Source organism: Canis aureus, chromosome 4 (assembly GCF_053574225.1).
Source record: "Canis aureus isolate CA01 chromosome 4, VMU_Caureus_v.1.0, whole genome shotgun sequence".
NCBI classification, from domain to species: Eukaryota; Metazoa; Chordata; class Mammalia; order Carnivora; family Canidae; genus Canis; species Canis aureus.
In genome coordinates, this window is record NC_135614.1 from 12,203,497 (window position 1) to 12,224,115 (window position 20,619).

Here is a 20,619-nt window from a genome sequence, read left to right on the forward strand (position 1 = left end):
TAGAGAGCGTGCACACATGAGCGGAGGGTTGGGAGAAGGGGCAGAGGGGGAGGAAGGGAGAGAAGAAAAGAAGAAGACTCCTTGCTGACCTTAGAGCCAACAGGGGGCTGGATCTCACAACCCTGAGATCATGACCTAAGACCATAACAAGAGTTGGACCCTCAACGGACTGAGCCACCCTGGTGCCCCATTGGTCATGTTACATACCATTTAAGAAACTGGGTATGAAAAGCAAAAGTAGAAGTGCCTTTGTGGCTCAGGTGGTTAAGCGTCTATCTTCAGCTTAGGTCATGATTCCAGGGTCCTAGGATCAAGCCCTACATCGAGGTCCCTGCTCAAGAGAGAGTATGCTTCTCCCTCTCTCTCTGCCCCTCCCCCCGCTCATGCTTGCTCTCTCCCATGCTCTTCTTAAAAAAAGAAAGAAAGAAAAAACGAAAAGCAAAAGTATTAGTAAGATTTCCTTAATGAAGTAGAAAAAAAGACTAGAAAGGAAAACACATACATTCTGTCTGTATAATACAAGGCTTAATTTTATATAAAGCCTTTTAAAAAGCCATTCTCATGAATTAATAGCAAAGGATGGATTTTTGAGAAATGATTACCATTTGGTGCAGTGGGAGGCGACCAGATGCCGTAATATTTTGGCAAATATTTTCGTAGCTCTAAAAGAATACCATCAGTACAGTCAGCAGCATAAACCTGAAACAAAGAGAAATACATTTTTATGGTAGTGTCCTATAATACTTTACATTTGCCTCTACACATTTCTCAAATAAAACAATACTGCTGAATCATAATTTATTTGGTATGAATTTCAATTGGAAATACATTTGGAAGGAAAAAAAATATTACTGTGTGTCTCCAACAAAAAAAAGTATGTATTGTTTAGAGCACATTTTGGGGAGGGGGGTATCTAACTCTAGCCTTTCAATGTCCTTGAACTATTTTACAAATAAGTAAGTTGTAGATAAAACTTTCAGCAAATGCAAAATAATTCTTGTCCATAAAAATGTAAGTTCTGGCCAGAGGAGGTTTTAATTCACTTCCTTCCACTCCCATCCGTCATGGGAGGGTGGAATTTAGTGTCCACACATATGTACTTATTTCAACTTCCCTTCATTCCTTATAAATGCTTCTTGGGATGCCTAGGTGGCTCAGTGGTTGAGTGTTTGCCTTCAGCTCAGGGAGCGATTCCGGAGTCCTGGGATCAAGTCCCACATCGGGCTCCCCGCAGGAAGCCTGCTTCTCCCTCTGCCTATTCTCTGCCTTTCTCATGAATAAATAAATAAAATCTTTAAAAAAAAATTGTGCTTCTTTAGCTTCTCTTTGCACCAGTTTAATATCTGCTTGGTTCATTCATTATATAATTTGTTTAACAAAATCTTTAACATTTTTTTTATATCTATAAGGGAGTTACGGTTTTATCTTTAAAAAATTATACTTTAACTCAATGTAAGTCTAATTATTGCTCATGTAATTCCTTGATTTATAACCGATAATAATTCTAGAAAATACTAGAAATGTTCAGATATCCTGGAGCTAGATCCTTAGTTTTTTTCCTAGAAGAAAAGGGAATGAAAATATTTTTGTTTTAAAAACAACTTGTAAAGCATGTTATCCAATGAATTCTCACAATATGGCCTATCTAATTATTCAAAACCATTAAAGTTCGCTGGTGTAAAATGCTCATGAAGTCTTAGTATTGCAATTCTAATTATATTTGTCAAGTCATATTCATGTCAAGTAATTATACATACAACAGGATTCTACAGAATAAACTCAAGTGTGACAGAGACTCACCAAATACCCATGTAATACACTCTATTTCCCAGCTTCCCCTATTGAAATGTGAGAAGTGATATGAGTCACTTCTAGGCCAAGGTAATTAAGAGAAGAGTACACCTTATCATACCTTTGTTCCTAGCATAAAATCAGGAAGGGCAGTGTTCATGATGACATAACAACAGGATGGAGGAACCAAGTATATCTCTATGTACTTAAAAGAAGTCCACGATATATTTGTAAAAAAAAAGTATTTGTAAAAACACTAAAAAGAGTATAGAAGTAAACTTTCTCTTCTTAAATATTTTGAAGGGAGAGGTGATAAAAAAAACTTTCTCCCCAGAGAGAAGGATAAAATATAACAAATATTTTCTTAAACGCATAGCTGAGCTCCCAAGGAAACTCAAGAGTCTAAAATGAAAAGGAAATCAAAAGCATTAAATGGAGCAGTGATGTTTGGGTTTCATAAAGGTCTGCCTTGAAGAGTTGAACCAAAGGATCTCTAAATTTATGGACTCCGCATAGATGAAGACAGTTACTATACTGAAACAGAGAGAGTAAATGAAAATATTAAACAGTAAAAACCCAGGCATCATCTTCCTTCCCCTACCACTACACTCTAAAAATGCTACAGGTCACACTGATTAAGAAAAAGTTAAAAGTAGCAAAAAACCAAACAATATCAGCAGTAAAAAAGGAATCATATCTAATCCAATTATATTTTACTATTACATTAACAAAAAGTCAAGATCAGTGCCTAAAAATATATCCTTTCCCAGGGGTGCCTGAGTAGCTCAGTCAGTTTAGCATCTGGCTCTTGGATTCAGCTCAGGTCCTGATCTCATGGCTCGTGAGATGGAGTCCTGTGTCCGGCTCTATGCACAGGAGTCTGCTTCTATATTCTCTCCCTCTGCCCCTCTTCCTGCTCACATTCAATTCATTCATTCATTCATTCATTCATTCATTCATTCATAATACATAAATCTTAACAAAAAATCCTTTCCCAGGAAAGAAGGAATGACCAAAAAAAGGATATAAAAAAAGAAAGCAAAAAAGAAAGACAGACAACTGGCTACACTGATGATTTACATTTAAGTTCCATCAAGCAAGCCCTTAAGGAACAAAATCCTTATCTGATAAAAATTCTTCCATAAAATAGAAAAAGAAATGCCCCTTGATTCCTTTTATGAGTTAAAAGAAACTTGATATCAAAACCAGACAAGGAAAATATGTGAAGAAAACAATAGTTCAATCTCATTTTTGAGAATAGCTGGAAAAAATATTAAATAAAACACTAGCAAGCAAAATCCAGCAAGGCATATTATTAAAAAAATTAAAAGGACATCTACAAGTAGGCTTTACTCCAAACATGAAAGGTAATGATAGATTAGAAATCTATTATGGCATTTATGTTAAGATTAAAAGAGGAAACTCATAAAATCATTTCATCAGATACAGAAAAGGTAGCTGAAAAATATTCAATAGTCATTCATGTCTTAAATTGTTTCTTGAAGTAAAAACAGAACAGATGCTATGTATCTTCCCCTTTTTTCCAAGAAGCTAACTTCAATCAACTGCATCAGTGGGTGTCCCTTGCCCTCCTGCCATTCATTGTCTCTTAATAGTATCAGACAGTGGAAGGTAGGAAAAGTGTTGAGGTCAGGTTATTTACTTTTCTAATTCTCTCCTTCTCTGTTCATACTTTCTCATAAAGTTACCTTCCTTGGGCTCTAGTAACTTCTCCCTTTCTTTGCCCTTTCAGGCCCAGGGATGGTATAGCATTCACTCTTGAAGGTGGCCTTAAACTCTGACCACACCTTTGTAAACAGTCCCTTTATTAAACTGACAGAGTACACCATTTGTTTCTTGACAGAATCTTGACTCACACAGAAGGCAATTTCCTCAACCTGGGAAGAAGTATCTATCAGAAACTTAAGAGAGAAAGCTATACTTACAAGGAGAAATATTAGAAGCACTTCTATTAAATGAGAGGAAGATGCCCCCACCATCACTGTTTCTATTCAGCACTGAACTGGAAATACTTGACAGAACTATATGGATTCAAAAGGAACAGCAACAACAACAAAAAAACCCCTTCCAATCACAACAGCTTTACTGTCTACACAGTAAACAATTAGAATTAAGAGACCAACCAGATTACTAGATAAAAGAAATACAAATATCTATTTCATTCCTGTATATTAGCAATCATTGGGAAACAATTCAAAAAATTATAATAGAAACAAAAAATGAAGTACTAAAAATAAATTGAACAAAGTATATACAGGACTTTTATAGAGTGAATATAAAATACATTCTTCAAAAAAGAGGTTGTATGTAGCAGTTAAAAGCTAAACAAAATGTGGCATGAAAGTAAAATGGAACATTACTCAGCCATAAAAAGTGACAAAATATTGATGCAGACTATAATGTAGACAAACTTTAAAAACATGCTAGGGGCACCTGGGTGGTACCATTGGTTAAGTGACCAACTCTTGTTTCAGCTCAGGGCATGATCTCAGGGTCATGACACTGAGCCACAAGTTGGACTCCATACTCAGCATGGAATCTGCTTGAGATTCTCTCTCCCTCTGCCTCTCCTACTCATGCTCTCTCTCTCTAGAATAAATAACTAAATCTTTAAAAAAATACACCATGCTAAACAAAAGCTAGACACATACTGTATATTCCATTTACATGAAATATCCTAAATAGGTAAGTCCATAGAAAGAAAATCAGTGGTTGCCAGGGATGGTTTAACAGGTACAGGGTTTCCTTTTGTATGATGAAAATGTTTTATAACTAGACAAAGGTGATGGTTGAAAACACTTTAAATGTAATAAAAAAGTATTCCTAGTCATAGAGTTAATTAAAGGTTTAGTATGCCCTTTCCTCCTCCCCAACTTTGGAAATTCATGGCATACATCAGCACATTTAAGGTTCTAAAAAAACCTGTAATAAAAATAAAAACACTTATTTAAACTCAGCATTTCTGATAAATACAAGTAGTCTCTCAGTTAAGCAATTTAGCAGATCAGAATAAGAATCTTTACAAAATGAAATGGAGTATGGACGCCTAGGTGGCTCAGTCAGTTGGGCAGCTGACTCTTGATTTTGGCTCAGGTTGTGATCTCAGGATCATGAGATCGTCTGCCCCTCTTCCTCCCCCCGCTCCTGTGTGCATGTTCTCGCCCTCTAAAATAAATAAATAAAATTTTAAAAATGAAGTATAGTGGAAAATATTAGACTGTATCAGTAAAGATAAGCATTGTATTTCATAAAGCTTTTTTTATTTCAGTCACATACACAATACAGCAGAACATAAGTCAAATATATTTCTTACCAAGTCATCAGAAAACTATGAAAAACTCTTTGACTACAATGAAACAAATCTTACCTTACTTACCATATTATAGAATTCCAGCTCTCTTGGACCCCTTGGAGGTGGCTGTAACTGTTTCAAAACTGTGCCATCAGGATGTTGCAGGATACCTACAGAACAAAAATCAGATTTTTTTAAAATGCTTTGATAATAGTGTACCTTGCATCACAGGATAGATGTGTTCCTAAAGTTACAGATAAACCACTTTCATAAAAATTAAGGGGTTTCCATGTTTCAGAAATTTTAACATTTAACCAATACATTTCAGCACTTGGTATATGCAAAGAACCAGAACACAAATTCTGAATAGTGTGATTTTGTTGTCTCCAACTACTACACTCCTTAGAGCCCTCTCAGACTTTCTACTAAATAGAACATATTTCTAAATTTTTATAGAAATGGTCTTTCTGGGAGAGGTTATAGTTAGACAAGAAGTTAAAAGCAATAGTTTAAATTGATTCCATTCCTGTAAACAGAAAAAAAAATGTTAAAGGTGGTACTATATGAATTTCCTATTCTGTAGCTTTTTTATAAGGTTCTCTCATTTATCATAAGAAAACAACTAAAAATTTTTCCTGATTCAGATGCACTATGTACTGATAGTATGAGAGCACATAGCCACTAGGAAAAGTGGGGGCTGAAATCAGATACTAACACTGGCACTGTCCCTATACTGTTCAGACTTATTACCAAATTTATATGCTAAAATCTTAAATTTTTAAGTACTGAGATTTCAAAAAATCATGTGTTAGAATACAATAGGGTACAAATAAATATATTTATTTTGATAAAATATGTCACCTTAGTTTCTGTTTCTTTTGGCAAGTATCAATAATTTTTAATCATGACAAAAAATTCAGAATTTAATCAATAGCAGCAGAAATCTCAAGAAGTACAGTAATCAAGATTACTTAAGACCTAAATATAGAATAGAAAGAAGGTAAATATTCAGCCAAAAGACTGGTTGATAAGCAGCCAAAAGATTTTGGGAAATTTAAGGAGAAATCTAATATAACTAAAAATTACTGAAGAGAAATTCTGTTCTTGAAGATCGGGATGCTGAACAAGAAAGGCCTTGATTCCTATGGTAACAGACATTTTCTATGGGCTAATGAGGAGTGGTAGATGCAACGAAGCCTTGATGAACTGAATCCCACAGGAGGGAAAATGAAGCATTCATACATGAGGAGAGAACTATGCACCTTCCCTACCTTGATCCAGGGACCTACTCTAGATACAGGTGAACCTACCATTGGACAAATATATTTTACAGGCAAGCAGATATCAGCTACACTATAGGCCACCTTGTGGTAGAGCAAGATGGTTTAAAGACAACAGTCCTCTAACACAAAAACAGTCTGCTTGTCCCAGCAATTCTCCAACACACTACTCACTCTGTAACATTTCACACTCCAAGTTTTAAAAGAAAGTAGCTATGGAGAAGATAGTAATCCCAGGTATTCTCTGGATAAAGTGAATTCCAGGATCCAAAAGCAAATCAACAGTATCTTAAATAACAGCCAAACCCCTCCTAGCTGAAAAATTGGCAAGGTAAAAAAAGAAAGCAACTTGAAAGGGTGAGTCAGCAACATTAACTGGTTAAAATGTCCACACTACTCAAAGCAATCTACAGATTTAATGCAATTTCTATTAAAATACCAACAGCATTTTTACAGAGTTAGGACAGAGAATTCTACAATTTGCATAGAACCACAAGAGACCTTGAATAGCCAAAGCAATCCTGAAAAAGAATAACAAACCTGGAGGTATGACAACCCCAGATTTTAAGGTATAGTACAAAGCTGTCATCAAAACAGTATGGTACTGGCACAATAATAGACACAGATCAATAGAACAGAATAGAACACCCAGGAATAAACCAAGCCCATGATTCAATTGGGAGGTCAACAAAGGAAGAAAGAATATACAATAGGAAAGACAGTCTCTTCAACAAATGGTGTTGTGATAACTGGACAGCAACATGCAAAAGAATGAAACTGGACCACTTTCTTACACCATTCACAAAAATAAACTCAAAATGTATTAAAGACCTATTTGGAGGACCTGAAACCATTAAAATCCTAGAACAGGGCACAGGTAGTAATTTCTCTGACATCAACCCTAGCAACTTCTATCTAGATATGTCTCTTGAGGCAAGGGAAACAAAAGTAGAAATAAACTATTGGGACTTTATCAAAATAAAAAGTATTCCAGTGAAGGAAACAACAAACAGGGATGCCTGGTTAGCTCGGTGGTTGAGCGTCTGCCTTTGGCTCAGGGCATGGTCTTGGAGTCCAGGATGGAGTCCCATATCAGGCTCCTACTGCCTGTGTCTCTGTCTCTCTGTCTCTTGTGAATAAGTAAATAAAATCTTAAAAAAAAAAAAAACAGTAAACAACAAAACTAAAAGACAAGCCAATGAATGGGAGAAAATATTTGCAAATGATATAGTCAATAAAGGATTAGTACCCCAAATATAAAGAACTTACACAACTCACACCCAAAAAACCCCAAATAATCCAATTTAAAACAGGCATAAGATATGAGCAGACATTTCTCCAAAGAAGACATCCAGATGGCCAGCAGACATATGAAGATGCTTAACACTACTAATCATCAGGAAAATGAATCAAAACCACAATGAGATATCACCTCACACCTGTCAGAATGGCTAATATCAATAATACAAGAAATAACAGTGTTGGTGAGGATGTGGAGAAAAAGGAAGACTTGTGCACTGTTGGTGGGAATGAACACTGGTTCAACCACTATGGAAAATAGAATGCAGGTTCCTCAAAAAGTTAAAAATAGAATTACCATATGATCCAGTAATTCCACTAGTGGAATTACAAAAACACTAATTTGGAAAGATACACATACTGCATTTACTGCAGCATTATTTACAATAGTCAAATTATGGAAGCAACCCAAGTGTCCACTGATAGATGAATGGATATCATACACACACACACACAAACACACACACAGGAATATTACTCAGCCACAAAAAAGAATGAAATCTTGACATTTCCAACAACATGGATGGGACTAGAGATTATAATGCTAAGTGAAATAAGTCAGAGAAATGATTTCACTCATATGGAATTTAAGAAACAAAAAAAAAAAAAAAAGAAAAAGGAAAGGAAAAAAGAGAGAAACTAAGAAATAGACTCTTAACTACAGAGAACACATTCATGGTTACCAGAGGGGAGGTGGGTGGAGGAGATGAGTAAAATAGGTGATAGGATTAAGCAATGGACTTGTCATGATAAGCACTGACTGGGCAATGTATGGAATTGCTGAATCACTATATTGTACATCTGAAACTAATATAACACTGTATGTTAACTATATTGGAATTTAAGATAACATTTTTTTAAAGTTTTACCACCAATAAAGTATCACAGTTTGTAAACTATCAATCAATAAATAAAATAACAGACTAAGTTAATATAAGACTGGAGCTCAGCACCAGCTCAACTAAATTCCAAGAGGAATATGACTTATTAGACCATCACCCTAAACATAAGAAAGGGCTTATATTCTACATAGAGGAAACAAAACAAATAGTACACTTCACTCCCTATTCAAATAAAATATCCAAAATCTAATTTAAAAAAATTATGAGACATAAAAAATCAGGAAAATATGACACATAACCAAGAGAAAATATAGTCAAGAAAAGCTGACACACAGATAACCAAATAATTATAATTAATCAACAAGTATGTTGAAACAACAATCTTATATGTGCTAAAGAAATTATAGGCAAAAATAGATATAAACACTGAAAAGATGAGGTATTTCAGGAGAGAAGCAGTCTAAAAGAACAACAACAACAACAACAAAAAAAAAAAACCTCTGAAGCTGACATGATACAGAGTATCTGAAACAATTTTAATTGATGGATTACAATACTGTTTCAGAGAAAGGAACAAAGAACTTTAAGGATGATTCAAAATATCCAAATGCAAAGAAAGAAAAAGTATCTAAAAATTAAAATGGAATAGAGCACTAGGAACCTGTAGGATAATATCAAGCATTCTAACAAACATGTAGTGGGAGTATCATAAGGAGAAAAGAGAATAGGTCAGAAAAAAATTTCTAGACTTCCACTTTTACCTAAGATACAGAAACCTAAAAACCCCATCCCAAGAATCAGGGTCATAGGGCCTTCCTAATATTGAAGCTGGACCAAGACAAGGAACACCCCTTACACCCTTACATCAGGCTAGTAATCACCAAGTAATAAGCAACAGTAATCTACATTTGGAGAAGTGGCATGAACATGGAAAAAAACTATCTCTGAAGCATGAGTGCACAAGGAAGACCTAAAGCAGAGCACTAAACAGGAATGCTGAGAAAAATCCTCTGGCAAATCAACCCCACCCTAAACAAAAGATTACAACAGAAAAATTTCAAGCCTGTGGTGCTGTGAAGGTGTTGTCAGCTCCAGCTTCCATAACAAAATACCACAGACCAAGTGGCTTAAAAAACAAAAATTAATTTTCTCACAGTTCTAGAGGCTAGAAGTCACAGATCAAGATGACAGCCTATTCAGCTCCTGGTGTGAGTTGTCTTCCTGGCTTGTAGATAGTTGCCTTCTCATTCTGTCCTCATATGGTGGAAACAATGAAAGAGAAAACATGTTCTCTCAGATCTCTTTTTGTAAGGACACTTATCCTTTTGGATCAGGCCCACCCTTAAGTCCTCATTAATCTTAATTACCTCCATAAAGACCCTTTCCAAATACAATCATATTGAAGGTTGTTGTATCAGCACAGGAATTTGGGGCAACACATTCAAATATTCAATTCATAACAGAAAGTGACTGTAATAACAAAATTCCACCTTAGTTCAATCACCAATGCTATCTGCCTAGCAGAAGAGGCATATGCATTTCAATCATAAATATTATTTGCCTTCAGTCTCACATGTGATGTCCAAATTTAATACAAAATTAAAGACATATGAAAAAGGAAAAAATACTGCCAAAAGAGAAGATGCAACATACAGAACAGCTTCAGAGATGATACAAATATCAGAATCATCAAAAGAACTTAAAATAACCACAATTAACATATTAACATGTTAAAGATTGTAACAGAAAATGTAAACAACATGCATGCAAAAATGAGGCATTTAAACAGAGAAATTTCAAGAGTCATATGGAATGTTAGAAATGAAAAAGGGGGGATCCCTGGGTGGCTCAGCGGTTTAGCACCTGCCTTGGGCCCAGGGCGTGATCCTGGAGTCCTGGGATCGAGTCCTACATCGGGCTCCCTGCATGGAGCCTGCTTCTCCCTCTGCCTGAGTCTCTGCCTCTCTCTGTCTCATGAATAAATAAAATCTTAAAAAAAAAAAAAAAAAAAAAGAAATGAAAAAGGGACACCAGGGTGGCTCAGTTAAGCAACTACCTTCAGCTTAGGTCATGAATCCAGGGTCCTGGCATCCATCGAGTCCTGCCTTGGGCTCCCGGCTCATAGGGAGTCTGCTCCTCCCTTTCCCTCTGCCCCTCCCCTAGCTTGTGCTCTCTCCCCTTTCACTCACTCTCTCTCTTAAATAAAAACATAAAACAAATTTTAAAAAAGAAATGAAAAAGGAAGTAAAGAAACAAAATTATGTTTATTACGGTCTCATCAGTAGACATAAAAGAGGAAGGAATCAGGGAATTTGATGACAGGTCAACAGAAATTACCCAAACTGAAACACACACACACAAAGCGTGGAAAAAACTAGAAGCATGCATCTAAGATCTAAGGAACAATATTAAACAGTCTACGATAACTATAAGAATCCTAGAAGAAATAAAAGGCACACTCATGTTCACTGCAGCCATTATTCACAATAGCCAAGAAGTGAAAGTTACCTAAATGTCCATTAACAGATGAACTGATTAAAAAAATGTAGTGTATACATATAATGGAATATCTTTTAGCCCTAGAAAAGGAAATTATTCCATGCAACAACATGGATGAACCTTTAGGGCATTTGCTAAGTGAAATGAGATAGTCATAGAAGTACAAATACTGCATGATTCCATTCACATAAAGTATCTAAAGCAGTCAAACTCTTGGAAATAGCAATTACAATGCTGGTTTCCAGGTCCCTGAGGGAGGGAGAGGGGGATTTGTTATTCAAAGAATATAGTGTTTCACTTTTGCAAGATGAAAAAGTTCTAAGAGATATGTTACACAAAAATATTTATATAGTTAACACTACTGTACTGTATTCTTAAAATGGTTAATTTGGTAAATTTAATGTTATGTTTTTTTACCACAGTGAAAAAATTATGTATTTAATAGGATTACAACTATGTAAAATAAATGTATGCTAAAATTTCTATCTGTGGTTAGAACATTCTAGGTAATTTTTACTTTTTTTGTAACTTTTTCCAGAAGTTTCTATAATAAACATACTGCTTTTATTAGAAAAAAATGCATGACATAAGAAATCAAATATGCTACAATGATTAGGTATTCTATACAATTTCAATTATCTAAAGTTATTGAAAAAGATGAAGGGAAAAATAGTTTTAAATGACAGTGTATAAGGAAATACTTGACAAGACAATGTCTAAAATGTTCTAAAACTAATGAAAAACCTAAAAACACAGAACCACGATGTTCAGGGAGTTCCAAATAGAATAGAAAATACAACCTACCAGACATTTTAAATATAAAGACACAGATGAGTTAAAAGTAAAAAGATGAAAAAAATAAAATAAAATAAAATAATAAAATAAAATAAAATAAAATAAAAGTAAAAAGATGGGAAAAAATATACTAGCAAGTACTTCTGCTAAGAAAGTTAACATATTAATATTACTTTATAGTATTATAAAGACTATGTTAATATTAGACGTAGAATTCAAAAAAAGGAACATTATATGTAAAAAGGTACATTTCATAATGGTAAGTCAAATGGTTTTTTTTTTTTTTAATTTTTTTTTTATTTTTATTTATTTATGATAGTCACAGAGAGAGAGGCAGAGACACAGGCAGAGGGAGAAGCAGGCTCCATGCACTGGGAGCCCGACGTGGGATTCGATCCTGGGTCTCCAGGATCGCGCCCTGGGCCAAAGGCAGGCGCCAAACCGCTGCGCCACCCAGGGATCCCAGTCAAATTGTTTATACATAGCCATCCTAAATGTATATACCTAATAAGTGCTTCAAAATACATGAAATAATAACTGACATAACTGAGAAGATAGACAAAGCCACATTACTCTCAATAATTGATAAAATAAGTATACAGAACATTTGTAGTGATATATAAAACCAAACAATACTATCAAACAACTTAACTACATTGACACCTATAGAACGCTATATCCAACAGAATACACATTTTTTCATGTACAAATGGAACATTTATGAAGACTATGTGCTAAATGATTAAAAACAAGTTTAAATCTAAAAGGATTGAATATTCTCTGCCCATAATGGAAGTAATAAGATATTTGGGAAAATATCAAATAGATGAGAAGTAAACACACTTGTAATTAATCCACAGATCAAAATTCACATGGGAAATTAAAAAACATTTTAACTAAATGATAACGAAAACATAATAAAATCTGTGAAATGTACTCAAAGAAACTGCTTAGTACCTAGAGGAAAATGAGTAGTTTTAAATGGTTATATTAGAAAGTAAAAAAAAAAAGTTTCAACTTAAGATGCTAGAAAAAATTAATATATTAACCCAAAATAAGTGGAAAGATAGGAGCAAATAAAAACAAAAACAAAACAATGAAAATAAGAATGGACAACAGAGGGGAAAAAATCAATGAAAAAGATTCTCTGAGATCAATAAAACTGATAAAACTCTATCTAGATGGATCAAGGTAAAAACATAAATTACCATTATTAGGAAGAAGTGAAAGATGGGATTATCATGTTAAATCCTATAAGCATTAAAGCCATAAGATAATTATGAACCCATTTCAATAAATCCAACTTAAATAAAATGAATAAATTCCTTTAGACATAATTAAAAGAAGTAGAAAATCTGGGATGCCTGGTTGAGCATCTGCCTTTGGCTCAGGGCTTAATCCCAGGGTCCTGGTATCAAGTCCCACCTCAGGCTCCCCACAGGGCTCCTCCTTTTCCCTCTGTCTCTGTGTCTCTCATGAATAAACAAAATCTTAAAAAAAAAAAAAAAAAAAAAAGGAAATTCTGAATTGCCCTATGTCTATGAAGAACATTGAATTCATAATTTTAAATACCTTGAGACAACTGTAGGCCAGAATGGTTCAATAGTAAATTCTATTACACATTTACAGAAAAAAAGATAATAATAGCACTCTTACCAAATTTTTTCAGAAAACAGAAAAGTGGGGAACATTTATTTATTTATTTATTTCCCCACTAATTTTATGAAACCATCATCCTTTTAAAAACCCCAACAAAGACTTAAAGGAAAATTATAGATAATTATCTCAAATGAACACAGCGATAAAAATCTTTAATGTAAACCTAATCCAGCAATGTATACAGGATAATTTATCATAACCACTGGACTTATTCCAGGAATGCAAAATTGGTTTTAAATATTTCAATATGAGCAAGTATATTGATGTTTTGGGTAAGAATTCTCAATGAGAAAAAAGGGGTATATAAATACAGAACAGAGGAAGGTAAACAACAACCCTGTGGTATTAGGTTTAAATTATAGATTAAGTATGAGCCCAAATTTTTAAAAATACGAAATTATGTATTTCTTAGTTCAATATGCTGAAAGAACAGCAACCATGGTTAGGTAAGAAAATGTTCTCATTTTTAGGCATTACTTAATTATTTAGAGGAAAGGGGTCATGATGTCTGCAATTTAATCTTAAATGGTTCTGCAAAATCAAGTGCAGAAAGTGATAAAGCAAATGTGGCAAAATATTAATATGTAAAACCTACATGAATTATACACATTAGCTGATTATACTATTCTTACAACTTTGAAATTTTTCCAAAATAAAAATTATTTTAAAAAGCAATACAATTTACAGTAGCATCAAATATTTAGGGAATGCTGTGTAAGACCTCTACATTGAAAACTATAAGAGAAATTTAAGAAGGCCTAAATAAATGGAAAGATCTACTATGTTCATGTATTGGAAGATACAAGTATTATCAAGAAATCAATTTTTACCAAAGCACCCTATAGACTCAAAGCAGACACAAAAATCTTACCTTTTCTTGGGAAAAATTACAAGTTGATTTAAAATCTACATGAAAATGCAAAGGACCAGAAATCATCAAGACAATCTCAAAAAAGAAAACAGGATGCTTACTGTACCATACATCAAGACTCAATTCTTCAGTGAATTAAGATAATCAGATATTACTGCTATGATAAATTAATCGATGAAAATAAATACAAGTCCAAAAACAAATCCAGGAAACTGACTGCCAAAAAAGTGGAGTATATATGCACAATGGAGTACAACTGAGCTGTTAAAAAGGATAAAGCACTCTTCAAACCGATACTACTGATTTCTAAGATACATTAAATTTAAAATATGAAGTGCAAAAAAGTAAATATAGCATACTACTTTTTGTGTCAAAAAGAAAGGTGTGAAAATTTATATAGATCTGAGCGAGGATAAATGAGAAAACAATGGAATGGGATACCTACAAAGGATGCTGAAAATGAATGGAGTGACAGAGAATGGAGTGACACTTCTGATACATTTGACTTTTCAAAGCATGTTAATTTTGGAAGCATTCAAAAACATAAATTAAATAAAAATGAAGGGAAGGAACTGAATTTAAACACAAATGAATCCAACTATATTTCAAATAAATAATATTACCTTAGAGAAGGGTTAAAAAAAAATCACACAAAAAAACAAAAATCCCTAACCCAAATAGCTTTTGAAGAGTTTCCAACTATATACCCTTAAAATAAGGGAATCTCATTCTGAATTCTTAATTCTAGGTTTGTTTCCTGCAGTAGTATGGGCATACAAATTCTGAAAGTTATAGGATCAAGCAAAACAAACAAACCAAAAAACCCAAACCAAAAAACACCCATTAACAATGTCAAGAGCCAGGGTTCTCACTGAGGTAGATGGGAAATACAAATTTAGAATCAGGAGGGGAAGAAAAGAAAGAACTCTGTGGTACTGGAATGAAATCAGAAATATCAATATGAAATTATGATTTCTAAATATTTATACATTCTTCTCAGTTAAGTTCTTTTAAAAGGCCAGGAAGCAGTAACAGTCCAAAGGGAATGAGTACATCCAACACCCAGATCTTGGTTTCAAAATACCATTTCCCACTGAAAATGAACCAGGGCTCCTGAGAGAAATTGCTGATTCTAGAATTGGGAAAGGAAAGTATAAATCTAAAATAACGTGTGACAGAAAGGAAGGAAATGCTCCCACTCACCAAATCTAGGACAATTTGAACAGCAAAATAAATGTTCTATAATGGGTAATAACACTACAAAATAAGAATCCATGAGTCCAAACTATTAGTAAAAAAAACACATACATATATAGGAGTGAAGGGAGGGCTATTTCTTAGAATGCTGTTAAAATAAAGTGACAGAATTAGGGGAAAAAAGTCACAATTTTTCAACTTTCAGAGTAAAGATTGCTTCAGGGAAAAATTATCAATATATATGCAATCTAGGGGTGAAGTGTGATAAGGATCTGGATATGTGCATGATCTCAAAGTGTCTCTCCACAAACAGCTTACTGGTTGCAAAGGGAAAAATATTAACTACATACTGGAGAAGCCAGACCACACTGGACCAGATGATCAAATTAATATTACTAATAATGGGCATATAGACATTGTAGGCCTCCAGATGTGACCCCTTAAGAACACACTTGTATAATATTTCAGTCAGAAAGGTATCGCCTGGATCTTATAACAACCCATCAGAAATCCAAACTAAAGAACATTTCATCAAATAACTAGCCTGTACTCTTAAAAAATGACAATGTCATAAAAGATAAAGGCTGAGGAACTGTTACGAATTAAGATTCTAAGAGACGTGACAACTAAATGCAATATATAATCTTGAATTAAATCCTGGACTGAGAAAAAAAATATGATAAAAGACATTACTGGAACTGACAAAATTAGAATATGGATTATAGATTAAAGCATTGTATCACTGTTTAATTTCCCATATTTGATAAATATGCTGTGATTACAGAAGCACACACCAAAGTATTGCTCTGTAAAGGGGCAAAATAAATGCAACCTCTTCTCAAATAGTTCCCTCCAAATAAAGAATACATAAAGAAATTCCACAAAATGTTAAGTTCACCGTATTATCCTTGTAACTTTTCTGTAAGCTTGAAATTATTTTAAGTCAATTAGTTTCAGAACATATCTAATAAAATAGACCATAAACCAAAATAGACAATACCAGTTTAAATCCTTCTTTTACCCATAGACTACTTCATTTCGAGATCTTTAGTTGGATCAGGAAACAAATACCAGATTTAAACTATTTGTTTGAAACTTTAATGACTTTTGAAAAAAATTAAACATGTTAAATACTAAAACAGAAAAAGGATTTCATGCTAACTTTGGTGAGCTTGGGAATTTAAATTGATAGCTATTACACTTTTGTGAAATCTCCCTACAGAAAATGTTGCACAATGTGTAAGGTATACTATAATGTACAAAAATGTTTAATACATTATTTATAATAGCAAAAAAATAGTGAAAATATAAAAACCTACCATTTGAAGAATAAATTATGATACATCCACACTACAGAATATAACAGTTTTTTAAAAGAATGAAGTGTATTATGAACACAAAAATATGGATATACTACATAGTATACAATGAAAACAAAAAAAGTTGTTGATATATCCAGTTGTACAAAAAATTAGAGTTCTGTTCGTGTGTTTACATAAGTGCTCAGAAACAAAAACCTGAAAGAATGCACCAGCAGTAGTTTACCAGTGACTACCTCTGGGAAATGGAGAGTAGGTGTTTGAATTTTTTTCCTAAAAGATCATGTACTACTTTTACAATCTTAAAATAACACTTTTTATTCTTAGAAATAAGATTGAAATATTTTAGTGAAGAACATAAAATATAACTCTGATAGCAGAACTATAACATATTCTTATTATTTAACTATAACAAGATGTTATTATGTCCAAGTACCTTTGTACAACTGGTTCCATGTGTTTTCATTTTTAATTTAACAAAGCCAACAACTTCTTTTTGGAAACAGGTAATTTATGAGTCCTAAATTGAAAAATCCTTACTTAATGACAGTAACAAAAACTTTAAAAAGCAAAACAAATATACACACAATGTCTTTAAGAAACTTTATTCTGAGAATTTCAGTTGACAGCCAAACCAAAGTATAATCTACACAATGTACTTTACAACTGTAAGTGATTTATGACAGTAGAGAAACATAATAAATTCTTGAACTTTGAATTACTGACCATCTTGTTATTCACTTTATAAACAGGTAAGATTATCATTCAGGTGTCCTTTCCTTAACAATATATGCTAGGTTGTATAAATAACTATGAATTAAATTCAACAAAATATTTATTAGGTTGCTAGCACAGTATGTTTGCAAAATTGTGTATCAGTAATACAAAGACAATCCCTAGTCAAGAGTATCTTACAAATTTTCTTGAAGTTTATTTTAAATTGAATGCAATAAGTAAAATTAAGGACTCTTTAGAATCTCAACTACTTGGTAAATTAGGTAATTTGGGTGACAAATTAACTCAGCCACTCTTTGCAATATGTTTAAAGTCACATTTAGAGTACATTTGTGAATACACTGAATAGGCTCACTAGTACATACTTTGATAAGCAGTGGTTGCACTCTTAAACGACAATCACCATTGAGAGCATGTTTATGCTGGGATTTTTTTAATCTATCTTCCTTTGCACACAAGTCGATCTCTAAGGACCCTTATGGAAAATTTTTTTAGGCTTCTAAAATACTAAAGGAATAGTATCATTACAATTCATTAAAATAAATCAATGGTATGCAATATATAAATCTATGAACAGGAATTCCATAATTACTCTCAAACTTTCATTAGCCGAAGAGCCACACACAATTATGTGTCTGTGCTAAGCATCTTAAGAACTTTGTTTCCTTACATCTCACCTAAGCACCTTCAGAACTATATTTGTTTCCTTGCCCGTGTATACTAAAAGAATTGTCAATTTTCACTCTTTCAACATTTCCCAGTTGAACTAAGCCCCAATCCCTGTACAAGCCTGAGGATAAAAAGATCTGGTTTCTAACTTCAAAGAACGTACAACTCAGTGGGGACAAAAGCACAATGCATGACATCATCATTAACACCTAACTTTCACCAAGAGAAAAAGAAAGGTAGGTAAAGATAAAGCAGTAAGAAAAGTTGCTCTTTGGGGAATAACATGCATACATTCAAACAAATATTCATCCATTTTGAAAAATCCTGTTTGATGAGTTATCTGCAAGAATACACAGTGAAAAAATAAAGTGCTCTAAGGCAGGACCCTTGGTTTCCCGATTCTAACACACAGTAGCTGTGTGACTTCAGGCTTGTCATTTAACCAGGCTTGGCCTCAGTTACTCATCTAAAAACGTATTATTTCACTACCCTAAACTGGAATCACTTTACTAGCATAAACCAAATTGTATCCAGTGGTTTCCAAGTCTATGACCTGCACTACTCAAATACTCATATATCAGATTCCTCAAGTAATCACGGCCCAGAGAACCAGTGTTATCACCAAGAGAATCACCTGCGATAGGTTTGGTATTGTGCTTTGGAATGGCAGTCTTAAAAAGATCATCAAGAATATCTGAATGTTTTAACTGTGTACCTTTCAAGTACAACAACAGGGTATATTTCCTACCATGAATTCGAGTTTCTGCACTATGGGAACCACGCCTGCTGAGAAACCCAAGAGATACCAGAAAAACCTCTCAAGGGGACAGGGAGAAGAAGGATACTGGATAAGCCGAGACAAGCGTTCCCAATAAATAAGTGTGTAAATAAATAAATAAATAAATAAATAAAATAAGCACCATGTTTTTTCTTCCCCTCCAGCTATGCAGCTGCACACAGAAGAGAAGCACTAGATTAGCATCATCTGCATTTCATTCCGTGTCTTGTGCAATAGCTACCCGCCTATAATAAACAGACCTTGTGCTCAGGGGAAAATTTACTTCCCCGTCCAGTAAAAATGAAGTTCCTATTTTTCAACTAACAACGCCGTCTCCAATCAACATCCACCCTCCTAGGGAGACCAAGCCCTTCTGTCCCCGCCACCTCTGCTGCTGGCCTGACGCCCCCTACCCTAGAAATCTCCCCTCTTTCGAGCTCCTGCAGCAAGGGTCCTGAAGCTCTGGGGACCGCGGAAGAGGCCTGGGGAGCTGTGCACAGACTGGAGGGGAGTCCAGCCCGGCCCGCGAGCGCCAAGCTGCCTCGGCCGGCCGGGGGCTGGCAGAGGCGGAAGGGGAGCGGCGAGCCCCACGCCACCCCCACTTACCCACTTTGTCCTTCCCGTACATGTGCCCGGCCACCTGATGCGAGAGGGGCACGCAGCCGTTGAGGAAGCAGAGCCTGCCGCCTGCCGGCTTCGAGGTGCCCTCTGGGGGGGCTTCGCTCACCGGTGGGGTCCGTATTTCTGGGGGGCCGGGCGCCTCGAGTCGGAGGGGGGATGGTGGCTCCGTTGCCATAACGGAGAGCTGAAGCTGTGGCCACAGCTAGAGCAGGAAAAAAATAGGGCGGAGGGAGGGGGGCGCCGAAGAACCCGGGGGTCGCTCAGGCTCGGCCGCGAGGAGGCCCGGGGGTTCCCGCGGCTGGTGCCCGCTGAGGCCCGGGAAGGGGGCCCATGACGCCGCGGAGGCGCGGGCACTCCCCTGCCCAACTCACGGCGGAGCGCGGCTCCCGACTCCCGCTGCTCTGCCGCTGCGGCCACTGTTCCCGGCGCAGCCTTGGAGACGGAACCGGGGCGAGGAGCAGCGGCAGCGGCGCCCCACGCTCCCTGGGGCCCTGACGGCGACGGCGGCCCCACCTCCTGCGCCCCCGCCCCCTCCCGCCGTCCTCCAGTCCCCTCAGCTGCCGCGCGCGTCAGCGCCGCCTGCACCGCCGCCGCAGCTGCGAGCTTCCGACTGCGCGACCCGCGGCCGCCGCCGCTACAGAGCATGCCCAGAGGCTGCCCGACGGGACCCCCTGCAGCGAGGCGGGAGCTCGGCGCTGCCCGCGGTTGCTGAAGGCTACCGGATGGGGCCCGCGCGCTCGCGCTGTTTTTCACCCCCGCCCCTAAGCTGGCTTTACAATGCCAGCAGGGTTACTGTAGCTTCATTCATTCAGGGGGCGTTTCAGCGTTTCCTGGGGTCCGGCTCAAAGACTCCAGGGGCTTCCAGTTGTGAGGAGCAAAATTGGTCACGTGTTGAGAGTTGGAAGGCCGTAGTGCCAAGCGTGGCTTGCGAGCCCATCCTTTAACTGCAAT

At 35.9% G+C, this 20,619-nt stretch overlaps 1 protein-coding gene across 1 annotated transcript in view; it reads right to left on the minus strand.

The window, feature by feature from the left end:
• Window positions 1–20,190, minus strand: part of IPMK (inositol polyphosphate multikinase) — a 60,620-nt gene extending 40,430 nt beyond the window's left edge. Inside the window, exons 1-3 of the mRNA XM_077894575.1 lie at window positions 19,654–20,190; window positions 5,189–5,274; window positions 603–699 (exon numbers count right to left, since the gene is read on the minus strand). Of these exons, the coding sequence (XP_077750701.1) occupies window positions 603–699; window positions 5,189–5,274; window positions 19,654–19,843 (373 nt within the window). The 5' untranslated portion in view covers window positions 19,844–20,190. The remainder of the gene's footprint in view (window positions 1–602; window positions 700–5,188; window positions 5,275–19,653) is intronic.
• Window positions 20,191–20,619: the final 429 nt, after the last annotated feature.